The 16,969-nt window shown below is 43.2% G+C and overlaps 1 protein-coding gene across 5 annotated transcripts in view; it reads left to right on the plus strand.

Annotated features, from left to right (window-relative positions):
* adka (adenosine kinase a) overlaps positions 1 to 16,969 on the plus strand; it is a 158,074-nt gene that overhangs the window by 107,769 nt on the left and 33,336 nt on the right. For all 5 annotated transcript variants that reach the window (XM_047154099.2, XM_017463734.3, XM_017463735.1 and 2 more), the window contains one exon: positions 14,998 to 15,168. In XM_047154099.2, coding sequence (XP_047010055.1) covers positions 14,998 to 15,168 — 171 coding nt within the window. The remainder of the gene's footprint in view (positions 1 to 14,997; positions 15,169 to 16,969) is intronic.

The following is a 16,969-nucleotide window of genomic DNA, read 5'->3' on the forward strand; positions in this document are numbered from 1 at the left end:
GGCTCTGAAATCAGTATGACGTGTCCTTGATGAAGCCTTTATTGAAACAAGTATGACATAATGGGGATTGGTGAGGCCCTGATATCTGCTGAACCCTATTCATCACCTATAGACCTCTTTTTAATCGAGGACGTTCACCCTGCCTAGAGATTAGGCCTCAGTATGAAAGATACACATGCTTATCCGTTCATAAATAAACCAGAGCAATTTGAGATGTATTATATACAAGTGGATGTAGCTAACTCCGATTTGGAGATGTGAACTGGCCCTGAGGGAAGCAGCCTTTTACACAATGGCTTCAGTCTGTAACACTCCACTAAATGCTCACAAATTGGCCAAGGGACTGGTGTGGATTAAACAACTGCACCTACAACTCCCATTACACAGTAGGCACATACATCCATAGAAGAGCTCGTGCTCAGTCCACTGTGGGCTGTTCGCTATTATAAGCACTGCTGTATAAAATGCTGACTTCCAAGGGGATGAGGCATAGACTTAAAGCGAAGCCTTAGCCTGGTGTTTTAAAAAATTAACAATGGAGAGGTCTTAAAAACATGAAGTTCAAACGATGAACCGATGAAGCCTGTTGGGTTCGTGGTGAAATGTTTTCAAGATTAAACCACAAGTTCAATCCCTTTGATCCACTACTCTACGCCTTGGCCGAAACAGGCATCTCGGTTACCGTACAAGCAAACTATACTACCTTGAGGCAAAAGAAACACTGATGTGCTTTGCATGTGCTCTGGAAAGCACGTTGTGGATGGCACCCATGTTTAATGTCGCTGGCCGGGCTCCGTATATGTGCGCTCGGGCTTGACGCACCTCCTCAGGGAACCCGCTATGGATACTATAGCAGGAGATGGCAGAGAAAGATCAAGATTGAATGAAGTTGGGGTTTGTAATTCCTTCGAAATGTAGCTCTCTGCGATTCGTGGTGATAGATATAACACCGAAGCAGCAGACAAGAAGATAAGGCATGGTTATTAGAGAATGATGGGAAAGTTGTGCATCTGACAGTGCTATACACTCTCAGACAAAGAAAAATATACTAAACTGTACCGTTCCTTGGATCCCTCAGGGGTATCGCTTTCATACGGTTATCTTATGTTTGTCTTTTGTACCTTGTAGCTTTCACCTAGAAATGTGAACATCTTTCAAAATCATTTCAAATACCTAACTGGAAAATAATCCATTTTTAGAGTAAAGCAACAAAGGTAAACTACATGCACCTTTCTAGGTAAAAGATTTAAAAGGTGTACGCTTGAGTGTCCCAGCCGAACAACCAGGAGCGGTATGGGTTTGAGAGTATATGGTCCAGATAGCGATAGCTATATGAAGCACATGGATTAGGTGTTTCAGCCTTGAGCTTTGTTGCCTCTACAGTCCATGCATAATGCTCTTTTCGCACTGTGCAAGGGCTGAACAAATACAATTTGCACATCATTTGGCTAACACAGTTGTGTTGATCTAACTTATTTTCCTGCTAGTGATGCAATTCAATTTACAAACCAAAGATGCTGTAGCCTGAAAATGGAGCATGTCACCAGCGTTAGTGATGCACTAAGCTCAGTACACAGTTGTCCTCTAACAGAGTGTTGATTATAGTGTAAAGCATAGGGAGGGGGAAACTCCTACCTCCTACTCACATTGGCTTTTTACAGCTTTGTGTCACAGTATTGGCACTATATTGAATGGAAAGGTTAGCCCAGTGAAGATGAATCTCCTCATTCTTCAGAGCTGACTGACCCACATGTCCAACAAGAGGTAATCCAGGGTTATTGTTACTTCAGTGGATCACAGAAATACCCGTATTCATTTCGGAATATGTATTCCTGTGTATCATGTGCTCCAAATTTACTCTGTAATTTGTGTGTTTGCACATACGTGGAGATGGATTTTATTGTAAGCACTCCTGTACTGTAATAAGAAGAAAGCCATGCCAGTTAAAGCCCCTCTTTGGACCTGTGTTGCCTTTAGAAAATGGTGAGAAGTTCCTCTCTTCCTTCATGAAGTGATAAAGCCAGGTGCCTGTAAGGATTACATTGGCTAAGCCCTTATCACCCCAGAAAACTCACTGCCGGCTTCAGCATGCCCGCCCTCCAAAATCAAGAGGAAATATTCCTCTTTTAAGTGCTCTTACTCCCATTGAAAGTCATTACTAGGCCAGAGGAGGACAGGTCTTTTTTTTTTCTTTTTTTTTTAACTCTTCTTTTTTTTGTACTGCTAGGCCATATTTTAATATTCGGAGTGGTGCGGGCGGCTGCCAGAGGAGTGCTGTGTAACACGCTGTGGCATATGTCATTCTGTTCATTAGAAAAAAAAATTCTCAGGAAAGAAAGGTCTTCAGGATATCTCGTTATTCAGATATGGCTACCAGGAACATTTTGTTCATCTTGACTCTGAACTAATGCTACAGAAATGAGTTTTCGTCTCTAGTTCAAAGTTCGACGCTGTTAGGTGAATGTTAACTCTATAATTACTGACTTGATGACTAGCAAATGGTGGAAGCACACTGAGAGCGGTGCATACTTTGTTAGACAAAGCTGACTCATAATCTGTCATAAAGAGAACAGATATTAGAATGAAATAATTTCCACATAGTCTGCCCTATGTTCTGCCTTGATCACAATGCAGCCTGGACTGAAATGTGCGGAAGCTGTGGTTTGGGGGGGATGGGTTTGGACCGAAATGCTCAGGGACATATGAACAAAATTCAGAATTTAAAAAAAATTAGGATGTCATAAAATTTGATGTACTGCTTTTGAATGTTTGGTTCCTTTGGGAGCTTATGTAGAGACATATTTGTTTCCTGTCCACTGTGAATGGGTGGGGCTAACTAGCGCTAAAGTGAATATTTGGGGCAAACTTGCTGTAAAGTGAATGGTTGGAGCTAACCTGCTGTAAAGTGTATGGGTGGGGCTAACATTCTGTAAAGTGTATGGGTGGAGCTAACATTCTGTAAAGTGTATGGGTGGAGCTAACCTGCTGTAAAGTGTATGGGTGGGGCTAACCTGCTGTAAAGTGTATGGGTGGGGCTAACCTGCTGTAAAGTGTATGGGTGGGGCTAACATTCTGTAAAGTGAATGAGTGGAGCTAACTCGCTGTAAAGTGAATGGGTCGGGCTAACATTCTGTAAAGTGAATGCGTGGAGATAACCTGCTGTAAAGTGAATGGGTGGAGCTAACCTGCTGTAAAGTGAATGGGTGGAGCTAATCTGCTGTAAAGTGTATGGGTGGAGCTAACCTGCTGTAAAGTGTATGGGTGGGGCTAACCTGCTGTAAAGTGTATGGGTGGGGCTAACATTCTGTAAAGTGTATGGGTGGGGCTAACCTGCTGTAAAGTGTATGGGTGGGGCTAACATTCTGTAAAGTGTATGGGTGGAGCTAACCTGCTGTAAAGTGTATGGGTGGGGCTAACATTCTGTAAAGTGAATGAGTGGAGTTAACCCGCTGTAAAGTGAATGGGTGGGGCTAACATTCTGTAAAGTGAATGGGTGGAGCTAACCTGCTGTAAAGTGTATGGGTGGGGCTAACATTCTGTAAAGTGAATGAGTGGAGCTAACCCGCTGTAAAGTGAATGGGTGGGGCTAACATTCTGTAAAGTGAATGGGTGGAGCTAACCCGCTGTAAAGTGAATGGGTGGGGCTAACATTCCCTAAAGTAAATGGGCGGGGCTAACTGTGTGGGCAGCTGTGGCTCAGGTGGTAGAGCGGGTTGTTCACTAATCGTAGGGTTGACGGTTTGATTCCCGGCCCACATTGACTCCACATACCGAAGTGTCCTTGAGCAAGACACTGAACCCCAAGTTGCTCCCGATGGCAAGCTAGTGCCTTGCATATCAGCTCTGCTACCATTGGGGTGTGTGTGTGTGTGTGTGTGTGTGTGTGTGTGTATGGGTGAATGAGAACCAGTGTAAAGCGCTTTGGAACCACTAAGGTTAAAAAGCATTATATATGTGCAGACCATTTACCATAACTTGCTGAAAAGTGAATGGGTGGGGCTAACATGCTGTAAAGTTAATGGGCGGGGCTAACCTGCTATTACCTGATGGACTGGGGAGTAAGTAGAACATTAATAAAGCTTACAAACTGTATTAAGATCTGTTTATTTCAGAAATTCAATGAACATTTGTGTTTCCCCTTTATTTCTCTTCCCTTTCTTTGTACCTACTTTTTTTTCCCCTTGCTCTCCAAGAGAAACTCCTCTTCCAAGTGTCGATCACACAGCTATGCTAAGAAAGAATTGGGCTTTTTGAAGTTTCATTGAGCACTCTATTAGGGTAGGAAGCATTGCTCTGAGTAGGCTAGAGTTTGTCCCTCATTAGGCTGTGCTTCCTGACAGTGTTTGCTGCTCCTCCACCACGATAATCAATCCTCTTTGTGGTGACCACTCCAAAGGAGCCCTCATTATCTGCCTCCATCCTATTGATTATGGTGATGAAGAATACGTTGCCATATTAGTTGCGCCAAGCACTCCGTCTCTGTTATGTGTTATATAGTCGTATGTATTAACAGGGGAGAAATTGGTTTGAGCCGAACAGCTCTCCGATTCGGTTATAATCACCAAACAACTTGGAAGGAAGCGAGGAAATAATGCTCCTTTTTATTTTTGAATATATGATCCTTTTGAAAGTGGTTGAGAGTTTTGAGAAAGGTATAAAGATGTCAAGCATGAGACGTTTAGACAGAAAGCTGCCTTTTAAAAGGCCACCCATTAAACTTAATATTGAAGATGGTAGAATCAATAAATTGTTTCATTTAGTTTGTAATATATTTTTTTTTTTCCAGGGATTAAGGAGCAATGGCGAGAAGTTAAATTTCACAGCTCCAGAATTGGATCGACAGGGCGCCTTCTCTCATGCTTTCTGAAAGGCTTCAGTAAATTTAAGCTTTCTCTGGATTTTGTACGTTGCTCAGCACAGATTGCCTTAAGTGGCTTAGGGCAATTGCAGTCGCTTGGTTGAGACAGAGAGATGCACACACACGGAGAGAAGAGAGCGAGAGAGAGTGAGAGAGAGAGGGCAGGAAGGGAAGAGAGCATTTAGCCATGCAATTACAGTCAGAGTGGCTCCATGAATCCTCTCTCTGTCCCTCCCTCATGCTCATTTGCTCTCACTTTCTTTCTCAGTTGGAGGATACTCATCCATGCTGTTACACGGCTCTCGCGTACAGCATGGATGACTTTCGCCCAGCTGTTCCACCAATCAGAATCTGAAGCTTGCTCACCTCTCCATGTGGCATCAAGACATGAAACCTTCCATATGCTCCTCTCATACTGTGTTCGCCAAATGTGAAACGTGTGTACGAATCTCCTGAAAAGCTGTTACACATATGTCGTCATTAAGACTTTTGAAAAGCGTCGGTTTCCTAGCCTTTTGACGGATAGCTTTTCTTAAACACACTTCTCATTAAAAGTTGTAATCAAGTCGGCGGATTGAGAACGAGCGATGAGAGCAGTCGTTGCGTCCGTACTCCGGTCTCATGGGTGACATCCTGTAGAGATTCATGTCCGACGGCTCTAAGGGCACACAGTCTCGCGCCTTGGCCACCACACTCTAATTACCATGGCCTTGGCAGATCAATCCCCGATCTATTTTATTTATTTATTTTTCTCCCCCCAACTGCACGAGTGTGTCACTATAGCTGTGTGTCTTTCCATTAACTCGCTCAATCATGGGGTGCTGATGAGACAGGGCACAGTGTGCCTTTCTTATTGGCCCAGGTCCAAGGCCTCGCTAATATAATCCTCTCCATCGATTACATTCTGTTGACTTTCAGGAGATTTTTATTTATTTATTTATTTATTTAATTTTATTTTTTTTTTTGTCAAGGAGTAATTAGGATCCTCCCATCCCCCAGCTGTTCACCGGGAGTCGAGCGCGTCGATGCGCGCACACCTCGCTCCAGCCTTTTCTCATGCTGTCGCTTATCGTTAATGACATTGAGCTCGTTTCATTATGCTGTTGTGTTCCGTACAGCGCCGAGCCTGACATTTTCATGAACTCTGTTTGAAAATTCGCATCTTAAAATAGTGAGGAATAATGAGAGCGTTCTGTGCCGACGTCCGTGTCCTAATTTGCGAATCCTGATTGTGCTGTAACCTTATTACTATTCTGGCAGGAGTCAGCAGTCAAACGCTTCAGCATTAGGAAACGAGTAAATGAGAAATAACAGCCTACAGATTTGCCCCCTTGCAAAGCTATTCCAGGTGATAACAGCTTAAGTATCATTCAGATGAATTTTAATTGAAAGCAGCGTCGATCATCATTGCCTGTTATCACAATATTACAAGAGCTTCATTACATTTCCAAAACACCCTAGGTGGGAGAACAGGCGAGGACATGTTGCATAATTACATGTGTCTGGGAGCCGGTGGCGTGTGTTTTGAAAGGATAATTGCCCCGAACGGCCTGATGAAGCAGCCATGGTGGGTGCGGTGCTGCAAAAGTTTTGCCACCCACTAAGAATGCGTGGGCCATCATATTTTCTCTCTCTCTCTCTCATCTCTAATTTCTTACACAGCCTAATTTACTCAGTTGACGCCAAACGTCCGCAGTTCTTGCCCTTCCCTGAGAGATTCGTATAGCTGTGACGGAGAAGTACGACTTTTTCCTATTCATCTCCAACTGTTTAATGAAGAAGCTGTATACAGCGCAGGACAGTAAAGAACCGGCTGTCGGGGTTCAAAGCTCAAATTCAAGGTGACCGCTAATGTCTTTTGAAATACTGTCCCGAGTTAGAGAGGAGTGCGTTTTTTTTTTTGTTTGTTTGTTTTTTTGTTTTTTTTTTAAAGATCTTAAATATAGTGCTTGAATGCTTCTTTGTGTTTCCTCTTTTCATTTGTTTTGACTCGTTGGCCTGGGATAACCTCCATCACCAGCATTCTGCGGCGTTTAGACGTAGCCTGGCTGCAGTGTGCTTTTGTTTTATAGTCATCTTGGAGCAGGCCAGGCCTAACATTAGCCGTCCGCTAATGTTTACATAATGGATGTCATGTTGGCGCAAGGAGCGAGGTCCATGAAAACACACTAGCTCATGGAGAGCAACACACTTCACCCAGCTTTGCTTAACCATTTAAGGAGCTTGACCTAGATTTTATACATGACCGTTTGAGTAGTTTTCCCTATACTTTCTCTCTCTCTCTCTCTCACTCAGACTTGTTAAACCTGATTTCTTTGGTTCTTCACATTCAAGCAAGAAGTGGGTCATTTACACTACCGTGCTTGCTTTGGACTGAGTGTTATTACAACGAACTCTCAGATCCCAGTATAGAATAGCCTTCTGTTGATAGTGTGTGAGTGTGAGTGTGTGTGTGTGTGTGTGTGATTTGCATCTCTGGCTTTGCCTTTATGAATGACTGATGGTGTTATCAAACCCTCGTGCCCACACTAACTTCCATCATCAGGCGCTGACAGGAGTTGTGGTTGTTGATATTTACTTCAGGGGCTCTCTCCACAGGTGCAGTCAGATGATTATTTAAGCAGCCATGAATCATTAATGGCCCACTTTTGCATGCACTCTTATGTTTTGAAGGAGCGCCTTCCAACGCTGGCTGTGCAGGATCTCGAAACGTGCTACGGCGTGGCTTCTGTTTCCCTGTTAAGCCCTGACTACAGCTTGAAACCGTGCATCGAGTTTGACAGCCTCCACACTGCACTGGATGTGTTTACACATTTGTTTCCTGCACCGTTTGAATGGGGTTTGACAAGCTTGAAGTGAGTGTGTGTGTGTGTGCAGGATTAATAAGCTTAATGCTCCTTTGGAAAGGCTGAGACTTATGTCCAATATGTATCCACTTAAATCCGGTGGGTCTGCAGTTGGGGACTTGGCTGATGCTTCTATAGTATTTGGCATCGCTGCTGTTTCATCTCCACAGCGCAGATTGTCGATCGGCCATACTGTAACATCAGAACGAAAGGATAAGCCATTGGTACACTTTAGCGATTTCTCAATCACGGTCTCATTGAGTTCACTGGAGTTGCTAATTACTTACCAGTTATTTTCTTTCTGACATGACATCTAGACGTTTTACCGCTACGGTATGGACTGACATCCCCACAGTATAATCATTCCTTTAAGACGGTGCTATAGTAACAGTTTACACACATCTGCCTCTGTTTTCTAATGTTGACTGCGACATTGTCCCAACATGGCATCTGTTTCCAAACTGATGTGCTAAGCAGACTGTGCAACTCATCGAGGCGAGCCTTCAACAGCGTTTTCAATTTACCTCTCAAACTCCTCCCATGCTGAGGAGCAGGATGGATGTGCGTGCTGCCTCGTCAGGTGCCTCTTTGTCTTGTCCAATGCATCAAGCCTTTTTTTTTTTTTTTTTTTTTTTTAAATTTTTTTTTTTTTTCCTGGTCTCAACAGCAGGTGAAAATCTAATTATACCAGGATGACAAGAGGAGGTGAGCTGTTGCCATATTTTAGCAGCTCTTAATTGTGTGCTAAAGAATCTGTCTCGTGCGTTCACTCCCATGCCGCGATGCACGTTGGAAAAAATATTAATGGAACAAAAAAAACGCTGCTCTCGTAAACAGTCAAAGAAAGCACACTCTCGTTTCGGTTTTGTTCGCAGCTCCTGCTAAGCTTAGTTATCACTTGTATATTATTCTTTGTCATGTTGAGAGACAGGAGGACATCCAACAAAGAAAACACACACACACACACACAGACTGTAAAGGTAGTACATTCTGAGCAGCCCGTTACTCTGGGGTTTTGTCTTTTGAAGAATCCGGATCTTTGCTGATTTATTATATACATTAGTCCTGGCATGTCCAGACTTTAAGCTTTTAAACATTATGTCTCCTCCAGAAGCTCCTCACTACTTCTCCCCCGCCACCATCTTTGCTTTCCTTTAGCCGATTTTGGTAACGGCGCTCAACACATTAGACAAGCTGGAGTTTAAGCCATTGATCTCTCTGCCTGTGCAGAAATCCAGCTCTTCTAATTACAGGAACCCCAGCGGACCCCCGTGAGCGTTGCGATGCCCATCACTGTTAACCTCCTGATAGGGTTAATGCCTCAGGTTTGAGGCCCTCCTGCTCTCACCTTTTCCAGCAGCTAATGTGCTGCCATGCCAGTGTAATTACGACCTGTCTTATGGTAGTGCAAATGAGCGCTCTGGGCCTGCCTCCCCCAAGCTGCAGAATAACACACTCCACCTGAAGTGCCAGAGCGGAGCGGAGTGGGCGAGGACGGATGGCTTTCCTTAATGGAGCGCCGTGTGTGTGTGTGTGTAAGCAGCTAATCGTGTCATGCGCCGCAGCCCAGATACATGTCAGCTTAATGGAAGCACTGATTATTTATTTATGGACATTATCGCTAAATTGCTGATTACATATTTTTCTAGTGTCTAATTTCTTTACACAGTCATTTTTAAGCTTGAGGAGTGTGTCAGCTCTTCAGAAAAATTGATTTTTCTTTTTTTTTCCCCTCCCCTTCCCTTTATGGCTATTAGAGATGAATATAATAGTCTCCCTCTCTCTGGAGGAGAGTGCTTAAGTCATCCGGTAGATGAGACGTGCTGTACCTGCACGTCCCGTTGTTCAGGACGGCCTGATTTCCTTTGTGGATTAAACGCGATGACCCCGAGTGTAAACCCAATGTCAGTTATCACAGACACCATCAGCACCTCTTCTGTCTCTTGCTGTCATAGTCCTATCTTACTGAGCTGACATTCTCCTGAGAGATTTTCTGATATCCGACATGTCCACTGGACAAACCGCTTCCAGTGAAAAGCTATAATCACATAATAACCGCCTGCACTCTCGTGATCTGGACTCTGCTGTGTCATAATAGAGCGATCTCGATCAGCTGCAGACTTTCCTTTTGGCTTTTCATTGACAGAGGTACATTTAGGTACATTTGTCTGGCTTGATTGGTAAATGTCAGGGGGTTTTGTGAGGGACAGTGTGTGCGTTTTAAAGGACTCGGCGAACTTGTTGAGCTTTCATGTCACAGACCCTGTACCGTTAATCCGAGCCGCATTAGATAAGGCTCTGTAGAACATGCTTCTATAGACTGGTAAAGAGGAACCAGATGCTGCGTGGACTGCGAGGAGTCTGGCGGAGGGGCGAGCTCTGAACATCAAACAGATCCTCCGAGGCTTTGGTATGCCGAATCCTGCTGCTCTTCTCTATTAAAATGGATTTATCATCTGTTTTATTGGGCTAATTGACTCTCGCAAAATGAAACCAAATGGAAAATATGCTCATGGGGAGAAAAGTAGTCTTTTATATTTGATAAAGGTTGTTTTTTTTTTTAAAACTTATTTATTTGAATTGTTTATTTATTTATTTTTACGCCTTTTAACTATTTAAGTAATCTCCTAGCTATCGTATCATCGCGTTACACGGCCCCACTTAACTGCCCGGTATCTCTCGATTATAGCAGGTGATTGACTCAGCCAGCAAGACTCCACTCTATAGCAATGTGTTTCTATTTGTCGATGACAATCATCCACTCCAATCCAGCGAGGGAGCGACTTCCAGCAGTGCATTACTCTTTAAAGATGGCCGGTACAATAGGCAGGTGTCAGGTCAGTGCAATCAGCCAGGAGCACAGCGTGTATCGATCCTTCCAGCAGCACTCTAACCCATATAAAGGCAGCTTATGACAGCACGCGAGAGAGGGCAGCTCTTCACAGCTCAGCCCGGGTCAGAGCGCAGAGGAGCGGCCCAGGAAAAACCTGTCAGCACATGAGCAGAGAGTGTTTAACACAGGGGTGGAGAGCGCTAAACACAGGCCTTTGAAGAGCTGGAATAAACTGAAGCAGATGTCCAGTGAGTAGGACGACTGTGTGTGTGTGAGCTGGAGTTTATTTATCTTAGGTAGATGGATTTATTGACGACTGACTGCACTGATACATTGTGCATACGTCATGGTTTCTGAAGTGCCTGAGGTCTTTGTTTTTTGTTCTGTTCTGAAAATGATGTCCAGAGCAACTTTTTGAAAGTGCGAGTCTGCCTGTGGCCGTTCCAAAGCAGTACTGGCGTTCGGAACTTCCCGCACACTTCCTGCATGCTTCCTCCCCACGAGCCTGTGAAGTGCCAGAGAAGCGACCGAGTCGAGCACAGACAGGAAGAGGAGTGCACGTCCATTAACGCAGTCTCCTTCTGGTCAGCTCTCCAACTTCAAGCGGTGTAACATTAAAAATACAGGGGAACACCCCCCCCCCCCCCCCCCCCCTTTTACCTGCACACATCACAGCCTAGGTGTGCTAATGATAGAAGTCCCGACACACACAAAGACAGACACACACTATTAGTTCAGCTCAGGCAGCCTTCAGAAGTCCCCTGCACCCCAAAGGGCCTCGTTCTGTCTAACCATCCTTATGTTTGTCTCCAGAGATCCATTTCTACATGGTTCCGTGGCTGACGCTTTTCAGCTTCCAAAAAGACAAAGCTTCCCCGTAGCAGGCGAGCAGTGAAGATTTGCATCAGACTCTGGACTTTGTCCCTGCAAATAGCAAACCCGTTGTTATTTTTATTTTATTTCATTTAACCTTTATTTAACCAGGGTAGTCACACCGAGATAAACATCTCTTTCACACGCGAGCACCATAGTTACCGCAGACAACACGGGGCATAACAGATTCCACTCAAAAACAGCAGTGCAGAATCCTTGAAAAGACGACCTATTATACTGAAACAATTCCCTCCTAAACAGCTGCGAATCTGATCATGAGATTAATTGCATTCATTGCAAGTTTCCGTAAGGCATTCCAAATTTGCATTTGTAATTACTTTTGAATTAAAAAAAAAAAGAAAAAAAAAAAGAAAGAAACTATGCCAATATTTTATATCACCACTAAACAAACAAACAAATAAATAAATAAATGTAAATCCATATTCTACTACAGGATCCAAAACATCAGCAGAGTAGATTGAAAAGAAGTTTGGCGTCCACACCTGGACAGTGTATATATGGGTGGGGGGGGAAGGTGAGGCGGGGTTTCTCTCCAGGATATGAAAGAGACTATTTACTCTCTTTACTCAGGGTTTCCCCTACTCCCCCACTTTTGGAAGCATTAGGAACTGACCTCAATAAAATTTTCCTATTATTTTCTCCTGTTGATTGTATTATGTTTGTTTGAAATGCAAATAAAAAGAGATGCACATGTGTATATACATCCCTTGATGCTTCTCTGACTAATCCCTTCTTCGATGACTTTTGATGGAAGAGCTTCTCCAGACAGAATTGTGGTTATACCATCCATCCATCCATGCATGCATTTTTCTATACCGCTTATCCTATATAGCGTCACAGGAAGCCTGGAGCCATCCCAGTGGCACATTTTTAATAACAGATTTAACAGTGGATTTTTTTTTTAATAACAAATCCCTGGTTGATCATTTTCCTGACTTGTTTCGATAGTTCCTCGGTTTTCATCATGCTGTTTGTTTAGGTATGTTCTCAAACAAACTCTGGGTTCTTCCAGGACCGGGTGTATTTATATTGAGATCACGTGAGACTTTATTTGCACACAGCTGAACTCCATGACTTTTGATGGCAACTGGTTACACCAGAGCAACAAAAAAAAAAACACTAATTTAAGAAAACCACTACTTGTACGGTTTTCTTTCTTATTTCTGAATCATTTTGCGAGTTAGATTTGAAGGGGGGCCGGCAGGCGGCACAGTGCTTTGTGGTTAGAACGTTTGCCTCACATCTCCAGGAGTATGGGTTCGATTCCCGTCTCCGCCCTGTGTGTGCAGAGCTTGTATGTTCTCTCCATGCTTCGGGAGCTTGTCCTCTGGGTATTCCAGTTTCCTCCCCAAGTCCAAATACATGCATTGTAGGCTGATGGGCATTTCCAAATTGTTCCTAGTGTCGGAGCGTATACAGTTGTGTGTACACCTTGTCCAGGGTGCCTCCGCCTTGTACCCCAAGATAAGCTCCAGGCTCCCCGTGACCCATGTAGCATAAGTGGTACAGAAAATGGATGGATATCGATTTTTGTTTTGATTTCAATATGATTCGACTATTTTGTGTCGATTCATAACATGTAATCCCATTTCAGTTCCAAGTTGTAATGCTACAAAATGTGGAAAAGTTCAAGGGGTGTGAATAATTATGCAACACATTGTATCTGCTTGACATGGAGGAATTTTAAGTATTTTAAAAAAATAAAAAAGCCTTAGACCTGTTCATAATACAGGAACGTATATGAATGTAACACACTAAATGTTTCGTGTCTTCGTGCAGACATGTAATCGCGTGTCTTATATCTACAGTATAATATGTGGAGTCTTCTTGCCCTGGCTAAGCTTCTCGAGACGTCCTCATGATATCTTTGCCAAGGAGGGTTTCTAAGCCGTATTATAGGTATCAGCGATGATAAATTTTCCTGACAGCTTTGTTGGAAATCTTCAGCAACATGCTTTACAGCACAGACTTGGGGAAAGAAAATGAGGCGGTTTTTGTTATGACGAACAACTATAGATATTTCCCATAATGTTCTCCCACTTAACGCGTTCTGTTGTAGGCCCTGCAGCCAGACAGCGCTTTTTTTTTTTTTTTTTTTTTTTTTTTTTAAATCCCTCTGGCGAACGGCGTAAAAAGCTGACACAGTCACAGTAAACACATGAAGGTCACGTCTCTCCTCTTTCCACTCTCAGCCACAAAAGCCTCATCTGTTTTAATGGAGTGTTCTCAGAGCGCCTGTGTTAGGCTGTGTAAAAGCACTAGTCTCTCCATGATGCACCCTTTGCTTATTCTCTCATTCGGCCTATTGTGTTCCCTCCCGCTTTTTCTCTCCCCCTCCTTCCCTCGTGCTCTCTCCTATACAGTGCCTCTGAATTATTCTCAGTGCAAGATGAACTGTATCGAAGGTACAAGGCCAGCGTTTGGTTTCAGGTTTAAACGTGAAGGTGTTTCCTTACCTGCTTCGTATTCATTCTCACAATGGCCCGAGTAGACTCTCTTGTTTCTCAGTAAGAAGAGTCCAGACAAGACCTTTGTTTTCCACTTCATCAGATGCAAGTATGCTTTTTTTTTTTTTTTCTTTCTCCCCCCCCCCTTTTCTTCTTTCCCTCCTCCTAGAACAAGGGCTGGAGAGCAGCCATGTCTTTGCTCTGAGACGGCTCTCTTAGGCCACGCTAAGCCACTGAGAGGGGAAATCGCTTCATGTGTTTGGACTAGCTCTCTTCTGCTTGACTGCAGTTCTGATACAGTCGGGGTAATTCAGCGTGCTAAACAGTTTTTTTTAGCAGAGTTAAAATCCCGACAAACAAACTGCTCTGTGTAAAAGTTAGTGATCTGTACTGTGTCCTATTGGCACAATCGCATCAAACACTGGACATTTATTGTTTGTTTTTTTTGTTAAGTGCACCTGTTTCGTGTGCTTACACATAGTGCTCTGTTTCTCCTTTCCCGTTTAAAAGCGGCCTCTCGGCCAGGCGTGAGCGTGGCGTGTAAGCGGTCTTCAGGGACTACGGCTAACCGTGCCGATTTCCCTGCATGCAGCGCTTGGCCAAGGTGCCCTTTGTTTTATTGGATAGTCTCCGTGACCTCTGTGTGATCTCTGATGGAAGTGCTGCTGTAATTCTGGACTTCATTTTGTCATCGTTCCTTCTCATCTCCTAAAGCGTTAATCCTATTTGCGCCTCATCACGCAGTCCATTATATCAAGCTAAACGCTGTTTACCGCTTTCCGATGTAGACGTCGTTTTCTCGTGATTGTCTCGGTCCTGAGGTTTCCTCGCTCGCTTTCATCCTTATCATTGTTCGTGCAGACGGAGTGATGAGGATAAAAATGAGCTCCGCACCTCACTCCTTCCACTTATTCCACATATGCCCAGATGAAAAAACCCTCTCATTGTCTTTGAAATCGATGCCCACACAATGTGTTTACGTTCAGCGCTTGAGTTTCGGTTGATTTTATATAAGGACCGCGAAACACTTGTGTTCAGAAACTGTAGGCATTGTTTTGTTTTGTTTGTTTGTTTTTTAAATGCAATGACCTAATGACTGTCATTCCTATCTTCTCGCAGGGTTTCTTCTTGACCGTGTCCTTGGAGTCGATCTTGAAGGTGGCGAAGCACGCCTCGGAGAACAACAAGCTCTTCAGCTTGAACCTGTCTGCTCCCTTCATCAGCGAGTTCTTTAAGGATTCCCTAATGAAGGTCATGCCCTATGTGGACATCCTGTTCGGCAACGAGACGGTGAGTCAGCGAGGATCAGCCTGTAATGCGGTACATGAGTGCACGGGCTTCCTTAAACCATTTCAGAAATATTCCCAGCTCTGTGCCGTATATTTGTATACTTCTGTATCGAAGTATTATTGATCCGGTTCTTAGGTATAGTGCCGTTTGTTTCTTTCGTATGCTGACAGTTACCAATAAGCACAAACTCTTAAATTATTAGTATTCCCACCCCTAATTTAATCGGGCTGTGTCATTTCATATACGCTCCGGAAGACGCAGAAAATTTTAAACGATCCAGACCACCCACTTTATCAGTATTACAACCCATTCCTTCTAGCCACAGGTATAGCCTACCCATGTGCAGACAGGCCAGCTGTGGTAGGAGTTTTGTTCCTGGTTACCCAAGCGCTATACGCTATATTATTCCCTCGATGCCTGTGACTGTTTTGATGGTTAATATGTACGGTGTTGTTTGTTTTCTACGCACGCACAGTGGAAAAACATTTCCTCTTTGAGGACAAATAAATCTATCTATTTATCTGTCTATCATTTTTCGCCCTTTGACAGCTCTACAGCACGACCAGTTATTGCAAGGCAATTTTAGAAAAGTGTCAGTCAGTTAGTAAAGGGTTTTAATTATGTTCACTTTTGTGACCGTTTGGGAACTGTTGTTAAAATTTACATTAGATGATTTAATAGTTTTTCTAGCCTTTAAGCAATTTGGAAAAGCCATTACGTCCTCCTGCTATCCCGCAAACACCTAATAGCACTGGTCGGCGCTGTACTGTCTCTGACTGTGCCGACCGTCCTGTTTTAGTAGCCACTGTTAAAGGTCGACCGAACGATCGTTTTTGCCGATTAATCGGCACCGATAACCCGATTGCTGGAACTATCAGTTATCGGCAAAAAAACACAGACAGTTTTTCTTAGTTGCGTCCGTTGAGAGAGCGGCTGTGAAAGGTCCGCTGTCTTTATACAATATGAGAGCAGAATATCACTGAGAAATTTTCTTGTGTTATTTGAAGTGTTTTTTGTTTTGTTTTTTTTATTCATTTTCGATGTTCCTATTTTTATTTGTTATTTGGAGTGCTACTTTTTGGTTCAGATTGGATGGATATCTTTTATTTACTTTAATAGTTTTTATATATTTTATATATATATATATATATATATATTCATTTTTAAAAAGTACAGTACATTTTCATGGTGCAGCCAGTACTGTTTATTTGTGTAATAAAGTTCAGCAGGATTTTACTTTGAGTGTTATGTTTTCATTAGGTATCAATTTTATCGGTTCATCATCGGTTATTGGCGGGTACCGCACAAGTTAGTTATCGATATCTGTAACATTCACTACCTTCTGACCTCTATCTATCTACTGTACCGTCTTGTACTGTTTGCACACGTGTGCACGTGCACTTTATGTAGAAACGTGTCGGTTTAGTTTCTTAGCTCCGTGTCATCTCATGTAGTCCTGTGTTGTTTTATGTAGCACCATGGTTCTGGAGGAATGAGGTTTCGTTTCTCTGTGTGCTGTACGGGTTTTGAAATGACAAAGCCTCTCGACTTGACTTGAGCGCTAAATTAAGGTGCCTGCTATGTAACCTCCTGTAACCCAGCTCACATGGTCACAGGAAGTCCTTGAAGTCTTTCCGAGAAAATAATTTTCTCAGTGGTTTATTTAATACATCTTTTAATACAAATTACACCTTGACACTTCCATCTAACTTACCTTTTAATAACATATATGTATATATTTATATATAAAAATGAAGAACCCTTATAGATAAGGGTAGATATAGCTTCCTTGCATGTCAAA

The sequence above is a fragment of the Ictalurus punctatus genome, chromosome 3 (genome assembly GCF_001660625.3).
Source record: "Ictalurus punctatus breed USDA103 chromosome 3, Coco_2.0, whole genome shotgun sequence".
In the NCBI taxonomy this organism is placed as follows: domain Eukaryota; kingdom Metazoa; phylum Chordata; class Actinopteri; order Siluriformes; family Ictaluridae; genus Ictalurus; species Ictalurus punctatus.